Source organism: Oryx dammah, unplaced genomic scaffold, assembly GCF_014754425.2.
Source record: "Oryx dammah isolate SB20612 unplaced genomic scaffold, SCBI_Odam_1.1 HiC_scaffold_29, whole genome shotgun sequence".
Lineage (NCBI taxonomy): Eukaryota > Metazoa > Chordata > Mammalia > Artiodactyla > Bovidae > Oryx > Oryx dammah.
In genome coordinates, this window is record NW_024070213.1 from 21,040,291 (window position 1) to 21,064,027 (window position 23,737).

At 36.8% G+C, this 23,737-nt stretch overlaps 1 protein-coding gene across 2 annotated transcripts in view; it reads right to left on the bottom strand.

Annotated features, from left to right (window-relative positions):
- LRP6 (LDL receptor related protein 6) overlaps window positions 1-23,737 on the bottom strand; it is a 170,983-nt gene that overhangs the window by 12,230 nt on the left and 135,016 nt on the right. Inside the window, exons 13-19 of one of the 2 annotated variants that reach the window (XM_040235198.1) lie at window positions 22,302-22,504; window positions 19,999-20,210; window positions 18,973-19,163; window positions 11,283-11,492; window positions 8,952-9,077; window positions 4,117-4,353; window positions 3,149-3,259 (exon numbers count right to left, since the gene is read on the bottom strand). In XM_040235198.1, the coding sequence (XP_040091132.1) occupies window positions 3,149-3,259; window positions 4,117-4,353; window positions 8,952-9,077; window positions 11,283-11,492; window positions 18,973-19,163; window positions 19,999-20,210; window positions 22,302-22,504 (1,290 nt within the window). The remainder of the gene's footprint in view (window positions 1-3,148; window positions 3,260-4,116; window positions 4,354-8,951; window positions 9,078-11,282; window positions 11,493-18,972; window positions 19,164-19,998; window positions 20,211-22,301; window positions 22,505-23,737) is intronic. The other variant, XM_040235199.1, reaches the window with a different exon arrangement.

Here is a 23,737-nt window from a genome sequence, read left to right on the forward strand (position 1 = left end):
TCTGGAGAAGGCAATGGCACCCCACTCCAGTACTCTTGCCTGGAAAATCCCATGGACGGAGGAGCCTGGTAGGCTGCAGTCCATGGGGTCGCTAAGAGTTCGGCACTACTGAGCAACTTCACTTTCACTTTTCACTTTCATGCATTGGAGAAGGAAATAGCAACCCACTCCAGTGTTCTTGCCTGGAGAATCCCAGGGACGGGGGAGCCTAGTGGGCTGGCGTCTATGGGGTCACACAGAGTCGGACATGACTGAAGCGACTTAGCAGCAGCATTTTCCTCCTCTGCTTCCTCTCCCTCAGAGATTTCATCTACTGCCTCAGCTGTAATTATCAAGAATAAACCGAAAAGCCCATCTCTCTCTCTTGAGCTACAGACCCACAGAGTTATTAACAGCTTTCTGAATAGCTCCAATGGGACACTCAAGGGGGCAGGTTCAATGCCACGTAATCCAAACTGAACTCACAGTCACCACCATTTGTCAACATTTTCTAGATTCCAGGGACAAAGCAAATCATGAATAAATAATGGCGTCAGTGGCAAATTATAAGCATTTAAATTTATATAAAAAGATAATTTAAAACCTACATCAGCTGAACATGATATCCACTGTCTTTTTAGTCTCTGCCATATAGTCTCATTTATGAGTGCAGTCATTCAATGAGGTTACCTGCTAATTCAACCTAAACTTATCACCTCTAAGCTAGGTTACTAAACCTTTTCATTCTACTTCTGAAATAACTTTGAAATCTATCCGCTCCCTCCTCTCCATCAGTACTGCTTCCCTTGATTTAGACAACCACCATCTTCTGCTGAACTACAAGTCTCTGAAACATTTTAAAGGTACAGGCTGCAAGTCTTTAGTTGGTAAAAACAATTTAATGTGTTGAATTAGCATTCTGAAACAGAAAACCTCAGAATACATTCTACACAATACAGGTAAATACTGTTGCATGACTCTCATTTCTTTACACGTACATCCACATCTTTGTATTCTTCTCCATGTGGTCAAACATTTGAAAGCACCCAAGCTAACAGATTTCTTTGCCTATCATCTTATCACCTCCAATCCATCTACTTTACTACTTTCACAATTACATAGCCATGCCAGTCCCCCACTTCAGATTTTTAATGGTTCTTCATCATTCTGGGGGCTTCCTCGGTGGCTCAGAGGGTAAAGAATCTGCCTGCAATGCGGGACACCCAGGTTCAATCCCTGGGTTGGGAAGATCCCCTGGAAAAGGGAATAGCAACCCACTCCAGTATTCTTGCCTGGAGAATCCCATGGACAGAGGAGCCTGGCAGGCTACCATCCATGGGGTCGCAAAGAGTTGGACACGACTGAGTGACTAACACAACAGCAACAACATTATTCTGGAATACTGCCTACAGACTCTTTAGAGGGAAAGCAAAGTCCTTTGTGATCTCACCTTTACATATATCAGCTTCTGCCGACACACCTCAAGACAGCAGCCTATATTTCGGCAGTCCAATTTACAGGTAATCTCTCAAAAGTGCCCATTTCACTCCGGTTTTGGGCAGGACAAGAGAGTCCCTCTACCTAGAATGCAATCTCTCCACTTAACTGCATAAGTAAGGCTATTCACTGATCAATACCCAGCCAACCTTACCACATTTTTCTAAGATGTTTTCCTTGCCGAATCCCATCTTCATTTCTAAAGATCTGACCATTCTCTTCTTTGTGCTACTCCTTGTACAGATCTCTATTATAGCATATTTATCATTACTCATCATATTCCTTTATCAATAACACCTACTCTGATTTAAGCTGTTTCATATAGATTAAATCATTTAATCCTCTCACAATCACCATACTAAATATTAGCTTCATTTTAAAGATGGAGAAATTGAGATCTAACAAGAGCAAATAATTTACTGGTGGAGTTAGAATTCAAATCCATCTGCCTGGCTTGAACATCCCTCTTCCTACCCTCCTCTGGCCACAGAGAACTCGAGGAACCTCGCACAGATGCGATGTACCCTCATCACATAACAAGTACTCAGCAAGGTCTGCTGAATAAACGTAAACAGATCCCAGTAGTCTCAGTGAAGATCCCATTTGAATTTTGTAAAAACATCAGCTTGAAGTCTTTGTCACAATTAAAAGAGTTTTAAAATGAGCTCTGTCTAAATTCCACAAAATCAGTTTTGACAGGGGAGACCTGGCTTATGCTGAATGCCATTTGTCAATATTTGACAAATGGAATATTTGGATACATTTCATGTTAGAACATTAGTCAGTAGCTGTGTACCTTGAAGAAAAAACAGGCTATTTAGCCTAAGGTCTCTAGGCTCAGGAATATATATGTGGTGGCTCAACTATTCTCAGGCTGTGTTTTAAGGAAGCTCTTAAAGTCACTGAGAGACTGGTAGAAAATTATGCATGAAAAAAAAAAAGGGAAATTTTAAACATGTGTTAACGTGCAGAAGGGGCTTCCCAGGTAGCTCAGTGGTAAAGAACCCACCTGCCAATGCAGGAGACCCGGGTTCAGTTCTTTGGTTGGGAAGATCCCCTGGAAAAGGAAATGGCAACCCACTCCAGTATTCCTGCCAGGGAAAGCTCATGTGAAGAGAAGCCTGGTGGGCTACAGTCCATGGGGTTGCAAAAAAGTCAGATATGACTTAGTGACTAAACAATAAATGTTCAGAAACTCTTAGGTTTAGACCACTAATTTCTACATATTGAAACTGAGAATTTCCTAACCTTAGTTTTCACAAAAATGTTTCTGTGAAAATTTTTGAACATAAGAAAAATATCTTTAAGAAATTATTAAATGTAAAATGTAAGAAATCTCAGGTACAAATAACTAATATCAATAACTTCCTTCTTAATAAGAAAGCACTGGTCGTAAGTGAACTTCACACATAATGAAAAGGAAAAGAACATTAAGAATTCTCCCTTATCCATCTGCAATGTGGGAGACCTGGGTTGAGAAGATCCTCTGGAGAAGGGAAAGGCTACCGAATCTAGTATTCTAGCCTGAAGAATTCCATGGACTGTATAATACAGGGGGTTACCAAAGAGTCGGGCATGACTGAGCAAGCTTCACTTTCACACTTTCAAGACTAATAAAGTTATTTTAAAAAAGAAAATTCTACCTTAAGAGTAACACTCTCATCATACTTACAACAATCCAGTTCATCTGATTTGTCACTGCAATCCAAATTATGATCACATTTTTTGTGTTTTCCAATGCATTGACCATTGGCACAGCGGAACTGATCAATTAAACAGAGTACTGTGGGGAAAAAAATGTAAATAGTTTTCTTAGTTTTGCTATTGTGTAAAATCTGGCAAAAGTCAAAGAGAGCTTTCCAGGCACACGTGAAAAATCAGACTTCTAGAGAAAACTTACAAATAATTCTCTGGGGATTTCAACTGAGAGATAGAAAAGAGAAGAAAAAGCAATCCAGCAGGAAGCTTCCTATTTTGTCCTTTATATTAAATTCCATCTTTCACTAACAACTCTGTTAAGCATTAGAAGAATTCTACATGCATTTCTACACACTAAAAATTTCCAGAGAATATTTTTGTTGTGGTTGTTTTACACTCTGTTAAAAGTTAGTGGATGAGAAGAAATCATGAAATGACTTTATGTTGTTAATAAGTGCGTCGTGTGTGTGCTTAGTCATTCAGTCATGTCCAACTTTTTGCGACCCCATGGACTGTACCCCACCAGGCTCCTCTGTCCACGGAATTCTCCAGGCAAGAATACTGGAGTGGGTAGCTATTCCTTTCTCCAGGGGATCTTCCTGACCCAGGGATCAAACCCAAGTCTCCTGCATTGGCGGGTTCTTTACCGGCTGAGCTACCAGGGATGCCCCATTCAGAGCTCACTGCAAACAAGGACCATTTTTACATACTAAAGGGCTAATCTTTTGGTGTCATTTCTCAGCTGCAAAGCTTATTAATGATCTTACACACATTAAGTGAATTAAGACAATTTAGAACATGCTACTATGTTTAGAAATAATAAAGTCAAACACACTTGAAAAACCCCAAATCTACCACTGAATGAACCAAAGCAAAAGTCTGAATTTCAAACAACTTAATTGAGAAAGGCAATCTGTAACCAGGCCTAGGAAGTGAGGATACCTTCACAGTTCTTCTCGTCCGACTTATCCTGGCAGTTCGCATCTCCGTTGCACCGCAGGGCACCATCGATACACTGTCCACTGGCGCACTGGAACTGGGACTCTGAGCACACAGGACAATTGAGTTCATCACTGTGGTCTTCACATTCAGTAAACCCATCACACCGCCAAGCCACAGGGATACAGTCAATTTCTCCCGTGAAACAAGTAAACTGCTGAGGAGAACATGTTGGGGGTTCTTCAAATGAATAGGGGGAGGGGAATGAAAAACACAATCATAGTCACACAGAGGTACTGACATTTACACCTGAGTGAAGCCCATTTAATAATTAACATATACAAAACATTTTATAATAAAATCTATAAATTATCTTACTGAATCGGAAAAGAGATATGATTTTTACACTACTTCACTGAGATTCACTAACTTACAAAACTATAAGGCAGAAAGTTTTCTTATATATTATAATTTAAGTAGGAGTACTGAATTTGCAATCTGTTATAATCTCACACATAACCCAGGAATTACCATTATAGTCATCCCCCTTCAAACATTTTAAAGTTATCTTAGAATTCATAACCTTTCCAGCCCTGAGGTTCTCAAAGAATGATCTACGAACCCTGGGGGTTCTTGACCTATGACCTCTTTCCAGGGAACTGACACAGTATTTTACAATACTAACATATCACTTGCCTTTCTCACTACACGTGCACTGATGCCACAGAAGGTAAAACTCTTGGCACCTTAGCAGACTCGGGGCAAGGGCCCCAAACTATACCAGCAGTCACCGCATTCTACATAGTCATATACCATACATACACACGGCGGTGGGGGGTGGGGGTTGCGGTGGGGCAGTGTCATTGAAGAATGTTCTTGATGAATCAGTAAAAAATACTAATTACATTAAAGTCAATTCTCTGAGTACACATCTCCTCAATACTATTTGACAAAATGGAAAACATGTACAAAGCTCGGGCTGCCTATCAAGGTTTCCAAAGGGAAAAACATTGAGCTGTAAACGCATTCCAAAACGTGATACCCTTTTAATGTGAAAGAACAAGTGGCAGATAAACTATTGATATTTGCACTTGGGTATTTTGTGGGAAGTTTTTAAAAAATGAACCAGTGATTTCAAACAATAGCAAATCATAACGTACTTTTGTGGCAAATTATACAACAATGGAACTTTCTATCAGAAATTGTAATTTTAGAAGACCTGTATCCAACACTGTTAGCTTGACAGATTCCTAGTACTTAAAAATTCTTATGATGAGATTGGTGGTAATATTAATGTGATTGTTTTGATACTGTATAATAAAATGCATCAAAACCTGATGATCTGGGAATTTCTGAATGGAATTCTAGTATTTCCAAATGACCAAGACGCATAAGGTTACAAAATAGTGCATGGATAAAATACCCATTCATGGTACAAAATAATTAATGGATTTCAATATAAGAGACTATGAAAAGTGAACTGATATGGTTTCAAGTTCCACAATGCAACTAACACTATAGAAAACTATCATATGTCAAGATTTGGTGTAGAATTCAACATGCATATATATAACTATTTGAAAAGGCTATTTACTTATAGCCTCCAGTTTCCAACTATGTATCTTTGAGGCCAAAATTCTTCATACAGTTCAATGAAGCTACATACTACAGCAGACTGAATGCATAAGTAGACAAGAGAATCCAGCTCAACACTCAAAAGATTTTTAAAAATGTAAAAACAATGCTGTATTTCTCACTAAAATTATTTTGCTTTAGAAAAATACCATCAATTTTCTTAAGGGTTTTAACCTGAGAACATGTAATGCTTTATTATTATTTTTAACAAGTATTTTTTAAAGTTCTTGGTTTCAAATCCTACCACAGTAAACATAGATAAACATAAGCTACACAAACAAAAGCTCTCCTCAAAAATTTTTTAAAATGTAAAAATATGGTGAGACCAGTTTGAAAACACATTCAGACTGGAAGAAGTACAAAATGAGATGATGGGGAGGTAACACAGGCTCAAATGAAAACACATCTTGAGAAGGTCAAACAGAAAAATTCAGATTGTGTATTTCATTTGCCTCCACTGTAAAATCTAAGCTTCCCAGGTGGATTTAGTGGTTAAGAACCTGTCTGCTGGTGCAGGAGACATAAGAGATGTAGGTCTGATCCCTGGGTCAGTAAGTTCCCCTGGAGGAGGGCATGGCAACCCACTCCAGTATTCTTGCCTGAAGAATCCCAGACAGAGGAACCTAGCAGGCTACACAATTCATGGGGTCACAAAGAGTCAGACATGACTGAGGCATGCATGTAAAATCTACATTAAATCACAAGAAAAATCTTGTATATAAATTCAAGATTTACTGAATTCACAATTCACTGCAGTTTCACTCTTAACAAAAACTGAAAACAGTTAAAATGTCCCTGAACACAAGAATAATAAAACTGAGGCTTATTTGTATTGATACAATGAAACACACTATACAGCAATAAAAAGAAAACCACAGACTGCAGCACTCCACTCACTATAAAAATGAATCTCAAAATATTACAGTAAGCAAGAGAATCCAGACACAGAGTACATACATCATGATTCCTTATGTAAATTACGTTCAAAAATAAGTAAAGCTAAACCATGGAGATGAAAACTACTCCAGGAAGAGAACTGGGCGCCAAGACCCAGGGAACTATTCTTAATGACAATACTGCATGTCTTGCATCTGGGTGGGCTTCCCTGAGCGCTCAGTTGGTAGAGAATCGGCCTGCAATGGAGGAGACCTTAATTTGATTCCTGGTTCGGGAAGATCCACTGGAGAAGGGATAGGTTACCCACTCCAGTATCCTTGTCTGGAGAACTCAATGGACTGAACAGTCCATGGAGTTGCAGAGTCAGACATGACTGAGAGACTTTCACTTTCTTTCACTTGAAATGGGTGCCAGTAACATCACTGTACACATCTGTTAAAGCACACTGACTATTCGGTTAATACATATATTAAAAACAATCACTAAGTAGGAAGAAAAAAATACTGGTCTTTTAAAAGACGCTTTCTAAATGAAAGGTGATATCATTGATTCCATTTTATCTGTGTCTACATAAAGGCATATTTCTCTAAGATTTGCCTTACTGGAGCAATAATCTAGCATTCTGACATGGAAACACTTGCTTTTTTTTTTTTTTTTTTTAATTATGGCCCTGGTGGCTCAGATGGTAAAGAATCTGCTGGCAATGCGGAGACCCAGGTTCAACCCCTGGGTCAGGAAGATCCCTGGAGAAGGGAATGGCTACCCACTCCAGTATTCTTTGCCTGGGAAATCCCATGGACAGAGAAGCCTGGTGGGCTACAGTCCTTGGGGTCAGAAAGAGTTGGACACAACTCAGCAACTAACACACACTTTAAGCAACTAGATTCTGTTTTGGGGCCTTCCCTTATAGCTCAGCGGGTAAAGAATCTGCCTGCAATGCAGGAGACCAGGGTTTAATCCCTGGATCAGGAAGATCCTCTGGAGGAGGAAATGGCTACCCACCCCAGTATTCTTGCTTGAAAAGAAATCTCATGGACGAGGAGCCTGGCAGGCTACAATCCAAAGGGTTGTGAAGAGTTGACCACAACTGAGCAACTAAGCACACACAAAATACATGTAACAAGTTTACCATTTTAACCATTTTTAAATGTACAGATCAGTGCATTATATATATTTACATCATTGTGTAATACCTGCTATTTTGGAGACAGATACTTCAAGAACCAGAGCTTAACTTTCCCTGTGCACAAAGCTGATCTCCCCAACTAAACTGCATTTTCTGTGTCAAAGATCTTCACATCTCCTGCGGTCCAGACAGAGATCCTCATAGCTACTACTCAATACATGTCATTTATATTTTTTAAAAAACTTGAAAGTTAGAAGAATAAAGTATTCTTATAATACCATCTTATCAATAATTTTTATATTTTGAATGTAAACCCTTTCAATCTTTTTTTCAGAGATTTACTTTTTATGTAGTTCTCATCACACAATAAAACACCATTTTAATATTTTTTTCCCCACTTGAGCCAACTTTGGGCTACATTTTTACATCAGTTTATGATCATAATTTTTAATAGCTACATAAGCTCAGTTATTTTATTAAATCATTTTCCTATCATTAGAAATTGTTTTTAAATTCCCACACTATAGAAAACAGTCCTTTTCCTTTGGTTGAATTCACATAGAATTATCCGCAGCAGGAGAATTTCTGAATTAAGAGAATAAATATTATAATGCATTTGATGCTACTATACTATGCTTTAATAAAGGGATACACCTTTGTTGTGGTCCTATGAGTAACTTAACCAATTTCACTAAACATTACTACTACTCAGTGATACCTTAAAAAATTTTTTTCTTTTTTTATTGGCTAGATAAGTAAGAGAAACAACAGGCAACTGCTGATAGATCTGAACAGTATTCTTTTCACTGGATACATTCGCAACAATGACACATAAACTAACAGAATTCAGTAGATTAAGATTACAGGAGGTGGAATTAATTCTTGTTACCCTTTGAGGGAGCAAAAACTACTTTGTTATTAAGAAATACACTCATTTACAGTTATGAGTTTCCCCCTAAAAAGGCTCTTCTGCCTTAGGCCCAGGGTCAGGTCACACCTATCTCTTGTCATGATGCATTCAATCTTAGAAAACCCCAAAGCCTAGGACAGTGCAGATGTATGAAATACAAGGGACCAATCAAGTTAGGAGAAAGTAATTTCACTGTCAAAGAATGCTAGACTAAGTTTTGGAACATGTGATTGGAATTACACTTTTAGAAGAAAATAACAACATATTTACCTCCACATAATAGTTCATCTTGAAGAAGAACCAAGTGCATGGGGCAAGAACACCTTGTAGTACCATCTCCCTTTACAAGACAGATATGTGAACAGCCACCATTATCCTGAGCACAAGGGTGCTGTCCTGCAAGAAAAGAGGAAAGAGAAGAGAATGAGAGAGAGAAAAAACGAAAGGGAAAAGAATAGCAAGGGAGGGAGGGAGGAAGAAAAGCCCAGCCAAAATCAATTATTTATGAGTTACCAAGAAAATCAAATTCAAAGTTCCTTTGGACTTTATTTCCACTGAATATAATTACTCACACCATCTCTACACAATCTACAAGAAAACAAGGACAATTTAAGACACAAAATATTTATATGTAGCCACTATCTTTACATATTTATACATAAAATATTTTAAAGTATTTAAAGTAAGGTAATGGTACAGCTCATGTTAATTTTTATGAGTAAGAAAAGCTGATTACTCAAAGTAAAAAAATTGCTGGGGAGAATGCTGAAACCTGGATCTTATTCTCTTTAAAATATAAAAATTCTTCTAAAGATTTTTAGCTCAGAAATTCTACCTTTCTGAGAGAGATGATGATTTTGCTCAAAAAGTGTATTCTAAGGAGGAATCTGCTAAAAATTAAGAGCTGTTAGAAGAAAAAACAAGTTCACATGAATTCAACCACTCAGAGACCATCAAAATTATTTGCTTGGTCAACCGCAAAAGAACTTGCAATGTTACAAATGTTTGATTTCTTCCTATTTGGGTTAAATTAAATAAATACACTGTCAGGCACATTTCAAATTCTGTCTCATAAGTCTCATAAGTTATATTTAATGAAATCATTGCTCTGACTTTTCTACTTAGCTCACGTCCAAAGCAACTTGACAGCTATCATCCCAGAATACCAACAGCAAATGTGGCCACTCATTTATCATCTGACTCTGTCAGTAACACATCAGTCCCGCTTCACTGTATGTTGACAAGATGGAGAGAGTCAGCTATGCACAAACGAGCAGATATGTCGTACTACACAGACGTCCCAAAGCAGACATCAGTCCTTGGATCAGAATGTACAACCTATACTGAAGTGTTTCTCAACCTTTTAATTCCAAGATACTCTTGATAAACAATCTCCTTTTCTTTAATGTTTTTACAAATTTTGAAAAATAAAGTTTTTCTAAATATAAACCAGATATAAGTGTTGAACTATAAAAAGATACTCCCCCTGAAATTCCAAAAACACCCATAGATTTTCTGCCATAAAAAGCTCATGTATCAACTGAATACGTAGCCATTACATCATCTCTAACTTATTTCTATTAAATACTCAGCATGAATTACACATCATAACATTGAATGACAATTCTAACTATTAAATCTCAAATACCTCTAATTAACTTCTAAGTTCACGAACAGTGACAACACAATAGAGACTTGAACCAGCTACGGCGTTCTCATTCCTGTTTCCTTCTTAAATACTCCAATTTGATTGGAAAACATGGTGCTGAGAAGTTCAGGAGTGAATACTTCTCTCACTAGTCCTCCATTTTAACATCTGCATTCCTGATATAACTGTGTAAGACTTACAGTAGTGATTGCTGGGATGGTTCATCCAATGAGAGATATAACAGTATTATGTTAATAGAGTTAATAGTATTAATTACTGTTAATATTAACTTATTAATAATGTTGATACTAACAAATATTAATACTAACTCTAATGTTAATACTGTATTAATAGAGTTAATAGTATTATATTAATACATATTATCTAAGCCAAGATGACTAGTCATTTTTAAGTTTTCAATGATTTATGGCCACTTTCCTAAGCCGTGAATTGAAAAACTTAACCAAAAGGGGAAAAAACAAGCACTTATTAAGCACAGTCTTCTCTATGTTTATACACTAATTTTTAGTTTGTTTTGTTTTTGCCAAAGAATAGGTTTATTTTCGTGATAACTATATTCATCATTATATAAATGTTAACTTCTGCTTCTGTTGAAACCGTGGGGATGTACGGATACAGGCTTTACACCAGTATTCTTAAAATGGTGAAGAAAAGCGAAGAAAAGCAAGTCCTTGCTGTTCCTGGGCGGGGAGATTTTTGAAAATGAGACACACCATTCCTTTCTCTAACTCTTGTTTTATAGGGAAAACAAGTTTAATATGAAAAATTTTCCAGGCAAGTCTAAGGTTTTAAAGACATGAAGACTTTTTAAAAAATGGCAAAACTATAAGTGTATGAAAATCTTAAAACAGAAGACACACAACATCTTAATTTCTGTCACTTCTAATAACAAACATGAATCTTGGGACTAGCAACACACCATCAGCACTTACTATATTCCTGAAGATTCAGCTCCTTTACTGCGTGAATGTCACTAAGCTGGGCAATTCGAGCCTGGACTTTGGTTCTACCCTCTCGACCTGTCATGTCAATCTTTTCAATCATTTGCTGCTGCTTATCGATCCAGTACAGCCAGTTGTCAAACACAGTCAGGCCCACAGGCTGTAGAATGTTGGTGTCTTCCAATACTATTCGGTTGGCCCCTTGGAAAGGAGAATGTTCAATAGAAATGATTCATGTAGTCAAGTCATACATTCAACAGCAACTGACTGAAAACCCGTGAAGACTCTAGAAGTACTGAGAAGGAAAATATGATAAGCTCTCTAACAGAAAACTTAAAAATCTTTCTCAGAAGAAAAGATATATACATACCAGATAACAGACTAGACATTTAAGTGCAATCAAGAGCAAATTAAGTGTCCAATACACAGCAAATACTGAGTTCACAGAAATGTAGAAAAGAACTTTAGAGCCATTTTCAAAACAATTTTTTTAAACCAGTCCATTTTTTTCCAAATAAATCTTATGAGGATCTCTAATACATAAAACATACAAAACAGTGCTTCTCTTTATGAAGTAGTGGTGGTGGGCAGAGCACTCTGTGTTGTTGGCTACCCAGACCTGCTGAGCACACTCATGGCATCTGTGGAGAACAACAGCCTCACTCACCCACTCAGCCATTCAGAACACTGGCAAAGACTCATACATTACCTGGTTCAAGCTTCGCCTCAAAATAAGTATTTCTAAAATACCCCAGACACAAAGCCAGCCAGATTCTGGAAAGGCAACCGATTCTGTTACTGAACTATGAGAAAGTTTTTTCACACCATATGCTGAAATCTGTGCCCCACTGCTCACCACCCCAACTGCTTCACCCTCATTCAAACAGAAAACATACATCCATTCGTTCCCTCTTCCTCCTAATCATCCTTCAAATATCTATAGAACTTTCCCCTGGTTCTTAATTGATGAGTTCAATCAAAGAAAGATACTAGCTTAATACTTTGGAAATATCAGGGGCAGTTCCAGGGAAGAGCCAAGCATAAAGCTAAGCTTAATAAATGACGAAAGGCGGGGACATACATATGAGAAGGCACTAAGTCAACACTCAGATCCATGGAGAGTTAAACACAAGTCTACTTACGTGCCCTCCTAAAAATCTACTAAAATGATAGTAAACAATGAAGGCATAATAGGCATAAGGAAAAATAGGACATAAGAGTAGAAAAGCAATATAAAATTTGCAAGCTGAATAAGAGACAAGCAACAGATCTAGAATATTAATCTCCTATGAACCTCCTTTCAAGTAGGTAGTAGAGGATGCAATCTCTCAGGGAAAAGGAATGAGCCAAAGAAACAGAAACTATGAAACAGCAGGTTCAGCACCAAGACAACTAGCAAGCACATCCCCGGGATAACGGTGAAAGGAGGCTGGCCAAGAGCAAGCCAATCCAGGCTGACTGAATCAGGATGATAAAGAGGTATGTCTTCAGTGAAACAGGAAAAAAAAAAAAAAAAAAAAGATGGATTGGTTGCTGCATCTGCACATATTGAATCAATATTTAAATTAGACAAGAATAATTTCAGAGAGGAAAAAAGATGCAAAAAGAAATGAAGGTGATGGCTATATTTCCGTACCCATAAATAACAAATAATTATGAGCTTAAAAATTATGATTTAATTTTTTTTAAATCATAGTTTTTAAGATGAATGGGATAATTTTTTAGCTGGGTGGATGATAGAAAAGTTCATATCAGTATTTTAGTAACATATGGTTTAAGACAGCAAACCCTCATCTTCCACCAAAAAAAGTCAAATTGTGATGTCTAAAATTTAAACATCAAGAAGCAGCTGTTTTAAGTCAGATATTTTAAAACGACTCTTGATTAAACCATCAGAGATGCCTCTAAGAGTAGGAACTAACAGGAGGAAGGAGCAGAGCAGTAAACTTGGATTTTGTTACAGGTCAAGTGGAATCACTTGATTTCCACATTTACATGTATTATTTTAATAAAAATTAAAATTAAATTTAAAACAGCAGTAGAAAGAATGATAAAAAAAAAAAAAAGATGAGTTGTTGGTAGTGTAAGGATGGCCTCAACTGAACAACTGGGGAAAATGAGGAGAAGTCAACAGTGTTGCTGGAGGACCCAAGATCTACTCTGAGAGCAGTTAAAAAACACCGGAACCAGCAATGAAAAAACATACTTATTCAACAAACTAAAGCATATACTAAATCTACTCCAGTATAAAAGACTTAAGTAGAAAGATAACCCATGACAAAAGTATAGGATTATCTGTGAATATATAAAAGGAAGGAGGGAAAAAAAGAAAACCCTATCAACATTAAATCAACCTTTTTCAGAAAACAGGAAAAAAGGAAATGTTTCTTTTTATGAGGCCAATGTAACCTTGATGGCAAAACTCCAACAAGTACATTATATTGGTAAGAAAGGAAAATCATGGGGTAATCTTTCTCATGAACATAAATGTAAACATCTTAAAACACTACCAAATCAAATTCAGCAATATAAAAAAAGGATAATGTATCAGGCCAAGTTTGATTTTTTCTACAAAACTAACAAGAGTTCAGTTCAACTCTCAGTTGTGTCCAACTCTTTGCGACCACATGGAATGCAGCATGTCAGGCTTCCCTCTCCATCACCAACTCCCGGAGCTTGCTCAAACTCATGTCCATAGAGTCAGGGATGCCATCCAACCATCTCATCCTCTGTCACTTCCTTCTCTTTTTGCCTTCAATCTTTCCCAGCATCGGGGGTCTTTTCCAAAGAGTCAGCTCTTCGCATCAGGTAGCCAAAGTACTGGAGTTTCAGCTTCAGCATCAGTCCTTCCAATGAATATTTAGGACTGATTTTCTTTAGCATGGACTGGTTGGATCTCCTTGCAGTCCAATGGACTCTCCAGAGTCTTCTCCAATACCACAGTTCAAAAGTATCAATTCTTTGGTGCTCAGCTTTCTTTATAGTCCAACTCTCACATCCATACATGACTACTGGAAAAGTCATAGCTTTGACCACAGTAAGTTGTCTAGGTTGGTCATAGCTTTTCTTCCAAGGAGTAAGCATCTTTCATGGCTGCAGTCACCATCTGCAGGGATTTCTGAGCCCAAAAAAATAAAGTTTGTCACTGTTTCCCCATCTATTTGCCATGAAGTGATGGGACCAGATGCCATGATCTTAGTTTTCTGAATGTTGAGCTTTAAGCCAACTTTTTCACTCTCCTCTTTCATTTTCATCAAGAGGCTCTTCAGTTCTTCACTTTCTGGCATAAGGGGTGTCATCTGCATCTCTGAGGCTATTGATGTTTCTCCCGGAAATCGTGATTCCAGCTTGTGCTTCATCCAGCCTGGCATTTCACATGATGTACTCTGCATATAAATTAAATAAACAGGGTGACAATATACAGTCTTGACATACTCCTTTCCCAATTTGGAACCAGTCTGTTGTTCCATGTCCAGTTCTAACTGTTGCTTCTTGACTTGCATACAGATTTTTCAGGAGGCAGGTAAATGGTCTGGTATTTCCATCTCTTGAAAAATTTTCCAGTTTGTTGTGATTCACAGTTACAGACTTTGATGTAGTCAATAAAGCAGATGTCTTTCTGGAACTCTCGTTTTTTCTATGATCCAACAGATGTTGGCAATTTGATTTCTGGTTCCTCTGCCAAGAACAGAACTTCCTTAATCTGATTTTTAAAAGTTACCTGCAGAAAAACCTTAGCAAAAACCTAATAATGATGTATTGGATGCTTTCTCCTCAAATCATGGAAAGCAAATACAAAAATGAAACAAAAATACCTAGGGATTCTATTATTTTGTTCACTATTGTACTGGGGGGAGAGGGGTACCAGGGAGTGGTCCCCAGTCAATGCAGTAAGGCAGCAAGGACAAAAGGACTGAAAAAGAAAAAAATAAACTTTCCTCATTTGAAGACAAAATGATTCCATAACACAGAAAATTCTATTAACAATTTAGCAAGATCGTTGGGAACAAACTCAATGCACTAGGGTAGGAGAAGAAAATAAAAACTGTATTTCTCTATTCCAGCCACAGCCAGAAAATGAAATATTAAATATTTAGAATATTCTTTACCACTAGCATTCAAAAGCATTAAATACCAAAAAATAACTCCAATGAAAGATAGGCAACGTCGATAGAGAAAATTACAAAACACTTAAGGGAAATTAAAGTTTTAAATATAGGGAGGGATATACCATGTTCATGGTTTAGAAGACTAATATTATAAAGATAACAAATTTTTCCTAAATTGCTATACACTTAAAGCAAAGCCACTCAGAATTCTACTAGGTGTTTTTGTTTTTGGTGGAAACTCAGAGGCTGATTCTAAAATGTATATGGAAATGCAAAGTGTCAACAACTGCCAAGGTAATCTCTGATAAGAAATATTAAGGTAATATTAATCAAGGTAAGAAATACTAAGGATAAACACTGCTAGATAAATCTGCTATAAATTAAGACAAGACAAAGACAAGGTGACCAAGGAACATTAGGGTCCAGAAATAAACTCATACAAATATAATCACTTTATCTGCAACAAAAATAACAGGAAAGAAGAGTAGAGGAAGAAGGGTCTTCTCAAAAGAGATGGTATTGAATCAGTCACAAGGAAAACAAAATTAAACCCCTGTCTCACATTGTACACAAGAATAAATTCCAAATGGATTAGAGATCTAAAATAAGACAAGTTAAACAAAAAAAAATGTTAGGAAAAAACACAAGAAAATATCTTTGTAACTAAGCAGTAGGTAAACATTTCTTAAACATAACATAAACTAATCATACAGGGAAAACTTAATAAGCTGTGCAACACTAAAAATGTGACTTCTTTTCATCTCAAGACACCACTGGGAGAGTGAAAAGATAAATCACAAGCAAAGATTTATATAAAACATACCTTTCTCTATAGAGGCAAGTATAAAGATGTACCAAAAAGTATTACATATGACTTTTAAATGGAAAGAGACACCAGTCATAAATGAAAAGACTGAATTCTTTAACCATAACAATTCTCCCTGAATATGTATGTAACTTAATAATGCATTAATACACTGAATAAAGAATTTCTATAAATCAGTAATAGAAAAATGGGCAAAACTAAGAATTGCAATTCACAGAAGAAACATGAGTGACTAATAAATTAATTTCAATATCAAATAGAAAAATTTGTATTCTATTAATAATCAGATATACCTTTAAAATTATTGGATTGGTAAAAATTCAGAAGTCTAACAGTACCAAGTACTAGAGGAAAAACTCATATACTTCTGGAGGGGATTTTAAACTGATACAATCACTTTGGAGAGCAGTCTGAACAGATATATTCAAGTTGCATATATACATACCACATTACATGGCAATGCCACTACTAGGTTCAGACTACTGCTTTTAATGGCAAAAAATTGGAAACAGCAGTTTAGACAGCAGAATAGAAATAGAGAAACTGTAGAATGATCATACAACGAAACCACTATTTAGCAAAATAACGAACATAGATTTGTGGCTCAATAGGGACCATCTGATATATCTGAAAACTGATATATCTGAAAAAGGCAAGTGAGAAAAGAATACATGAGACTATATTAAGTTTAAAAAGTAAAAAAGTTTAAATTTTTATCAGTATACACAGTAAAAAATACACACACACAGAGCAAACCATGCATGGCAAAGAAACACATCAAAAGTTGCCTCTTAAGAAAAAGGAAAGAAAACAGAATTGGGGAAGGAGACGCAAGAGCTTCAAATTCTCCCTGTCTTTTTTCAAGAGAGGAGGAAGGGAGGTTCAAAAGCAAATATGGCCAAACACTAAGATTTGACCAAGTTGGATAGCAGAAATTCTGTACTTTCTATATGTTACAACCATGTCATAATTAAGAGTGGAGAAACAAACAAAAAAAAAGTATAAAAAAAAAGAAAGCTAATTCATTAAAGTATCAATAGTATCAATAATGATAGTGTTTTGGATTTTCTCTTTTCTAAACTGTCTAAAGAACATGCATCACCTCTATTTAAAGAAAAAAATCCTAAATGAAGAAAAAAGAGAAAAGGAAAAGTAGGGAAAAAAATCCACTGACATATTAGTAAGGGCTAAAACATTAGTAAGGGCTAAGTGACTATTAAACAAATGAGATGGGATATAAGAGATACAGGTGATCAGTTAAAGGAAAGAATATACTGTGCAAGGTATGTGCATGACAGTTTGGAATCAAAGAAAACATAATGGAAGGGAGTCTTTTGAACCTGATGAGAGAACTCGTTTAGTTTTTGAAAAATTATAAATACATTGAAATGTATAAAACTTTAAATGATACAGAAATACTCAACATATTATTAGCATGCTAAACTTTTAAACCTTTCTCAAGATATATATGTTTGCATATTTTTCAGGGAATACACAAATATACATGTTTACTAATAGTTTATACATATATTATATGTGTAATGTATGTATGTGTGTGCATATATATATATATATGCATGTATGTCTCTCTGTGTACAGGATATATTGCATTTTTGGAGGCAATCTGCCAGTGTATATAGTAAATAGTGTGTGTGCATATATATATGTCTGTGTGTGTGTATATATATAATAGTTTTAAATTTTAAATACAACTAAATCTTAATAACATTATTACACAACTTAATTTTAAAAAATCATCCTTCTATGTCACTACACACCTCATCTATTGAATGACTAATATTTCACACACTTAATATACTCAGATGTATTTCTATACATGTATTCTTTATACATACTACAAAGAATGCTCAGCACATACCCCTGTACAACTGATTCAGTATGTCTGTAAGACAGCTGTCTGAAACGGAAATTCACTGGCACATTTCGCTCTGAAAAGGTTCTACCAATTTCACCTCACAAAAGTATATGAGAGCATGCCGCTTGTTACCTTTCTGGCCAATGTTGGGAATAGTCAACTTTACATTTTATGGCTCTCATATAGTGTATTATTTTAATTTCATTTCCTTGATCACTGGTAAGGCCACACAGAGTATCTGGACTTCTGAAACTGGGGGTATGGGAACAACTGGGATTGTAAACAGAGGATCGCAGAGAAATGAAAAAGTACATTTGAAGATCAATAAATTATTTAATTTCATTAAAACACATCAGGAATGTTAAGCTCATTTGCATTTATGATGAGTTTGTGGAAGACAAATACCAATGTAAGCATTCAACCAGACTTTTTTCTTTGGGTTATGAGACTACCCTGGAGGGTTTCTTCAGTATGGCAGTAACATGATTAGAAACCATGCTTTGGAAAATTAATTTAGGAACAGTGTGTAAACTTCCAGGGAGGAAAAATCAACAGGGAGGAGACTAATCATAGGCTAGAATTCAGGCCATAGATGATGAGAAGAAAAGTAGAGTGGAAGAATTAAAAAAGAGAAGAGATGCATTCGAAACATACTATTTACAGAGCCCAAATCAAGAAAATTGGCAAGTTATTAGATAACAGATGGAGTAAGCATTTTGATGGTTAAAGAAAAAGTGCTTCCCAACCAACTTGCTGCTGACTACTCTTAGCGAACAGAACTGTAAAGAAATGTGTACAACAGAAGGAAAATACAAATGCTATCAGTGAATCATCTCAATTATTGAAACAGAAATAATATTTCTTGGGTACCTGAAAGATCACTGCTTTCAATTCGCCGGAGATCTGAATCAGCCCAGAAGAGCTTGCCCAATCTGCTATCAAGAGCTAAAGCAATTGGTTTACTTAAACCACTGAAAAAGAGGACCTCCCGTTCTGTTCCATCTAAAGCAGCTCGTTCAATTTTGGGAGACCTTTCCTGAAGATTGGTAAAATACATATACCTGAAAAGAAAGGAGGAAACTCTAAGCTTACTAAAGTAAGAAACCATACAAAATGAGAATATTTCTGTTAAGACAAAAGGAAGTAGAATAATACTGTCATTTTTTAAGGCTTTAGAGTATTTTTTAAAAGATCATGGAATACATTTCTTAATTTCAAAAACAGTAACAAAGGTTGCACAGAAGTTCTTAGGGAGTTAACTTTCAGGAATTAATAAAGCAAAATGTTAGACACAGGCACACTTATGCTTTTGGAATAATACGATAAATGAAAGATATAGCAGTAATCAGATTTGGACACAAACTTTTAAATTTCTTTTCTAGTCCATTTCATAACTGAAAATAAGTCATATGTGAATTATTTCTTATATTTAACTTCAGTTCATCTCTTTCCTGTAACTCTTCTGAAGCTACTTTCCTTGCTGAATTCCTTATCATTCATTCATATTCAATTAAGTACTATTAATTGAATGCAAAGCTCTCTATTAAAGACATACTAGTTCTTATCATAAAGGAATCTAAAACCGAGAAAATATAAGCCTGAAAATAATCAAGTATAAGGTAAACTGGAAAGGACTAAAGAGGCACAGATATAGACTAATGGGCATCTAAGAGAAGAGGATGTCACATTTGGAGGAGTGGGGCACAGGGGAGATCAAGGGGAAATTACTGGAGGACAACATAGTTCCAACAGTTCTCGAGGTATGTGTAGAAACGACAGATAAAGCAGTAGTGACTAAGGAAAGACATTCTAGGCAGAAAAACAGAGAAAGCAAGAATATAAATGGGATAAATAAGAAGGCTGATGAGGATTTCAGATTCCCCCTTGGTAACATACCCTTTTTCTGGGTTTACCACAATGGCTCGAGGTCTGTCTTGCTCGCCCTTTAGCACCACTCCAATTGATCTCCCATCTAATCTCGTTACATTAATGACATTGGTGGCCTCGCAAGTCCAATAGATGTAGCGGCTATAAATATCAATGCTGAGATCATAGGGCTGGATTTCTAGGTTCTGATTCGGAACTGAGCTCACAACCACAGTAAAGCCCTAAGGAGGGAAAAAGAAACATACACAGAAAATGAGACTCCAAGCCAGACAGCCCTGAGATCACTCACAATACTTACACGCATGTGGTCACACACCTGAGTGGAACTCTTAAATTTCAAGGGACATTTCTTAGTGAGCATTTCAAATGTTCCCTTGGTTATTATGACATAAAGCAGAAGAGAGACAGAGGCTGTTTTAGTTGCTCTAGCAACATGACAGTGCATTGATGAGACATGGGAGTGAGAAGGTGGCAGCTGCTTCCTATACACTCGAGACAGCTGTGGCTGGAAGAACACTCTAGAAATAGCTCTAAAGCAGTGGTGCTCAACCAGGAGCAATTCTGCATTTGCAAGTGCCCCTGGAGAAGGAAATGGCAACCCACTCCAGTATTCTTGTCTGGAGAATCCCACGGACAGAGGAGCCTGGCAGGTTACAGTCTAGTCTACGGGGTCTCAAGAGTCGGACACAACTTTGCAACTAAACCACCACCTACCAGGGACACTGGTCAATGTCTGGAGACATTTCTGACTGCTACACCTATGGGGGTATAACTGGCTTTTAAAGGGGCAGAGGCCAGTGCATGCGTGCTTAGTCAGTCATGTCCAACTCTTTGCAATCCTTTTGGACTGTAGCCGGCCAGGCTCCTCAGCCCATGGGATTTTTCAGGCAAGAATACTAGAACGGGCTGCCATTTCCTTCACCAGGGGATCTACCTGACCCAGGGATGGAATCTGTGTCTCCTGCATTGTGGGGGTGGATTCTTTACCTGCTGAGCCATCAGGGAAGCCTTGCTGAACATTCTTTAGCCTTGCTAAAATGTGATATATAGGTCAGACCTCCCCCACACAGAATTATCCAGCCAAAAATGTTAATAGTGTGTAAGTTGAGAATCTCTGCTCTAGAGACAACAGCAGTTAGTCAGGGCTACAAACCACATCTATAAGTCATGTCTTCTAATCCTCAAATCTACCCCCTCAAAACAATTAAAAACAAACAAAAAAAAAAACACCAGGCACTGTTCATCTGTTTTATCTGAATAAATGGTATTTTATTTACTCAGCATCTCCAAGGTAACACTCCTTAATGAGGCTGTCTCATTTATTTGCTAAGTCCTTGGCTATATAACAACAATTACAATTTCTATCAACTAGTTATCAGCCAATCAGTCCTGACCTACACAGTGTAAACTGCATCTGTAATATACAGCTATAACTATACCTTAAATTATCTCTCAGCAGACCTAAATACATTATCTCCTCGCTCTTTTTTTGGTCCGATCAGATATATAAAAAAAAAAACAAACTAGCAATCTAATTTTCATACATTAAAAATCTAACAGCATTAGTGCTACAAGGAAGATGATAAATAATTATTTATAGTGATCCTGGTATAATACTGCTTGGACACAAAAAGAAAGCAAATTATGGACAGTGGTGTGTGACTCATGATTAGAATGTAAGCACAGATAAGATGTGTTGATAATACTTTCATTCCTATGCCACAGTCACCAAGTAATATTTACCAAAACAAAAACAAAACCAAAAACCATTAGATTAATAACAACATATCTTAGATGCTTTTAATTTTACTAAGATTGTGTTTTATGTTTCCCATTCTCTGAAACTTTTAAATAATAGTTACTAGTAAAAGAACTATTATTTATAGAGTACCTATTGTGTAATAGGTAATGGGCTATGTGCTTTACATTCTTTTCCCCTAAAGATTCATAAGAATCCTAGTGAGTGACAGAGCTGAGATTAGAACCAAGGGTCTATTTGCTTTCAAAGTTTCCAACACTCCATGTAAACGAAACAAAATGTAAAATGGAATATAAATGGATATGGGTGGACTGACAAAGTCATTCTAATATATGAGCAGAAGTTATTTTAATACAATACAATCTTCATTTCAATAGCACTAGCAAACAACTGTTTACTCAAAGATCATTTAGGAGAGAAAAAGTGCTGCCAGGTTCAGAATTCCAGCTTTACACACACACACAAGCAGAGTCATGACATGAGTAGAATAGGATGGCTAGTTGGTCCAGTAACTACACAGAAGAACCGGATTTTGAACTGAGCCCTGGATTACCTGGCTGCCATCTTCTTGTGCTTTTCGGATCATGTTCTGTCTTGAGTCAATCCAATAGAGTTGCTTGTCCAGGGGGTCATAGTCAATGGCCCGGACATTCCGAAGGCTGTGGATAGGAAGGATGATGTCAGGGCTCTGTTGTTCATCAATCACCATGCGGTTGATGGCGCTCTTCTGACTGAAGAGCAGGAAAGTAGTTGGAGCTTAAAGAGAGAAAAAAGCAAATATGAAACAGTTATCCTAAGTCTCAGACCACTCAAAGATTTGATCGGCCTGTTGTCTATATCTCACAAAAACAGACATGTATGTTGAAGACCTGTATGAGACAAAGCCCTTTGGAATGCCTTCAGAACTCTTAGAGGAAACACTGATCACACTCTGGTTACTAAACCAGTTATGGATTTACGCTATGACACAGCCAACTAGCCAGTTTTTCTCTGTCCAATGTCCACAGTGGCATCATCACAGGACACCTGATTTCAATGAAGCATTTGACAAACAAAATTCCCCTGTCTACCAAGTAAATAATCCTAACTCCTCCCTCATCTATTCTTGTGGGTAAAAGGAAGTCTGGGTCTCCATAGGTAAAAAAAGAGACTTAAAAAGTGGTTTTAGTCTCAGTTCTCACATAATTTAGTCACTTGATCTTAACTACAGCCTTCAACCTCTTTGGGTCGAAATTTACTCAACTAGGTTATAGTTATGCTGTCCTGCTCACTGAGTTGCTATAAGAATTTTATAACACAAGTAAAAATAAAAAGGTAAGGTATTATGTCAATTGTACAATGTTGTTGTTTAGTCACGAAGTCATGCCTCTTTTACAACCTCAAGGACTGTAGCCCGCCAGGCTCCTCTCCATGGGATTCTCCAGGCAAGAATACTGGAGTGGGTTGCAATTTCCTTCTCCAGAGGATCTTCCTCATCCAGGGATTGGACCCACATCTCCAGCATTGGCAGTAGGATTCTTTACTACTGAGCCACCAGGGAAGCCCCAATTGTACAATACCTGAACAAAAAAACTATAAGGCATTATATAAATGTCAAGTAAAAATAGCTATTGCTTATTATCAGTAGTGGCAATAATAAATGTGGTGTTAGTAGGAATGAAACAAACCCTCATGGGTTGTAGATATATAGGCTTTGTTTTACACTGTGGGGATGTAATGGTTGCAAGGAGAGGGAACCATTAAAAAAAAAAAAAAAAAAAAGTCACACACTAGTTGATGCCTGAAGTCTATGAAACAGGGAAATGCATCCGAGACAACACTTCCCTGTCCCAGGGACTAGGCCTCTGATTACTATGCAGTCATCTTTAATGGAGGAGAGTATCTAGAAAAGAACACCATCTGACAATGCTACCAAAAACTTCAAAGTCTAACAGTCTTTTTAAAAATCTTTAAAATAAATGTAAAAATCCCCAAATTATACACTCTTCT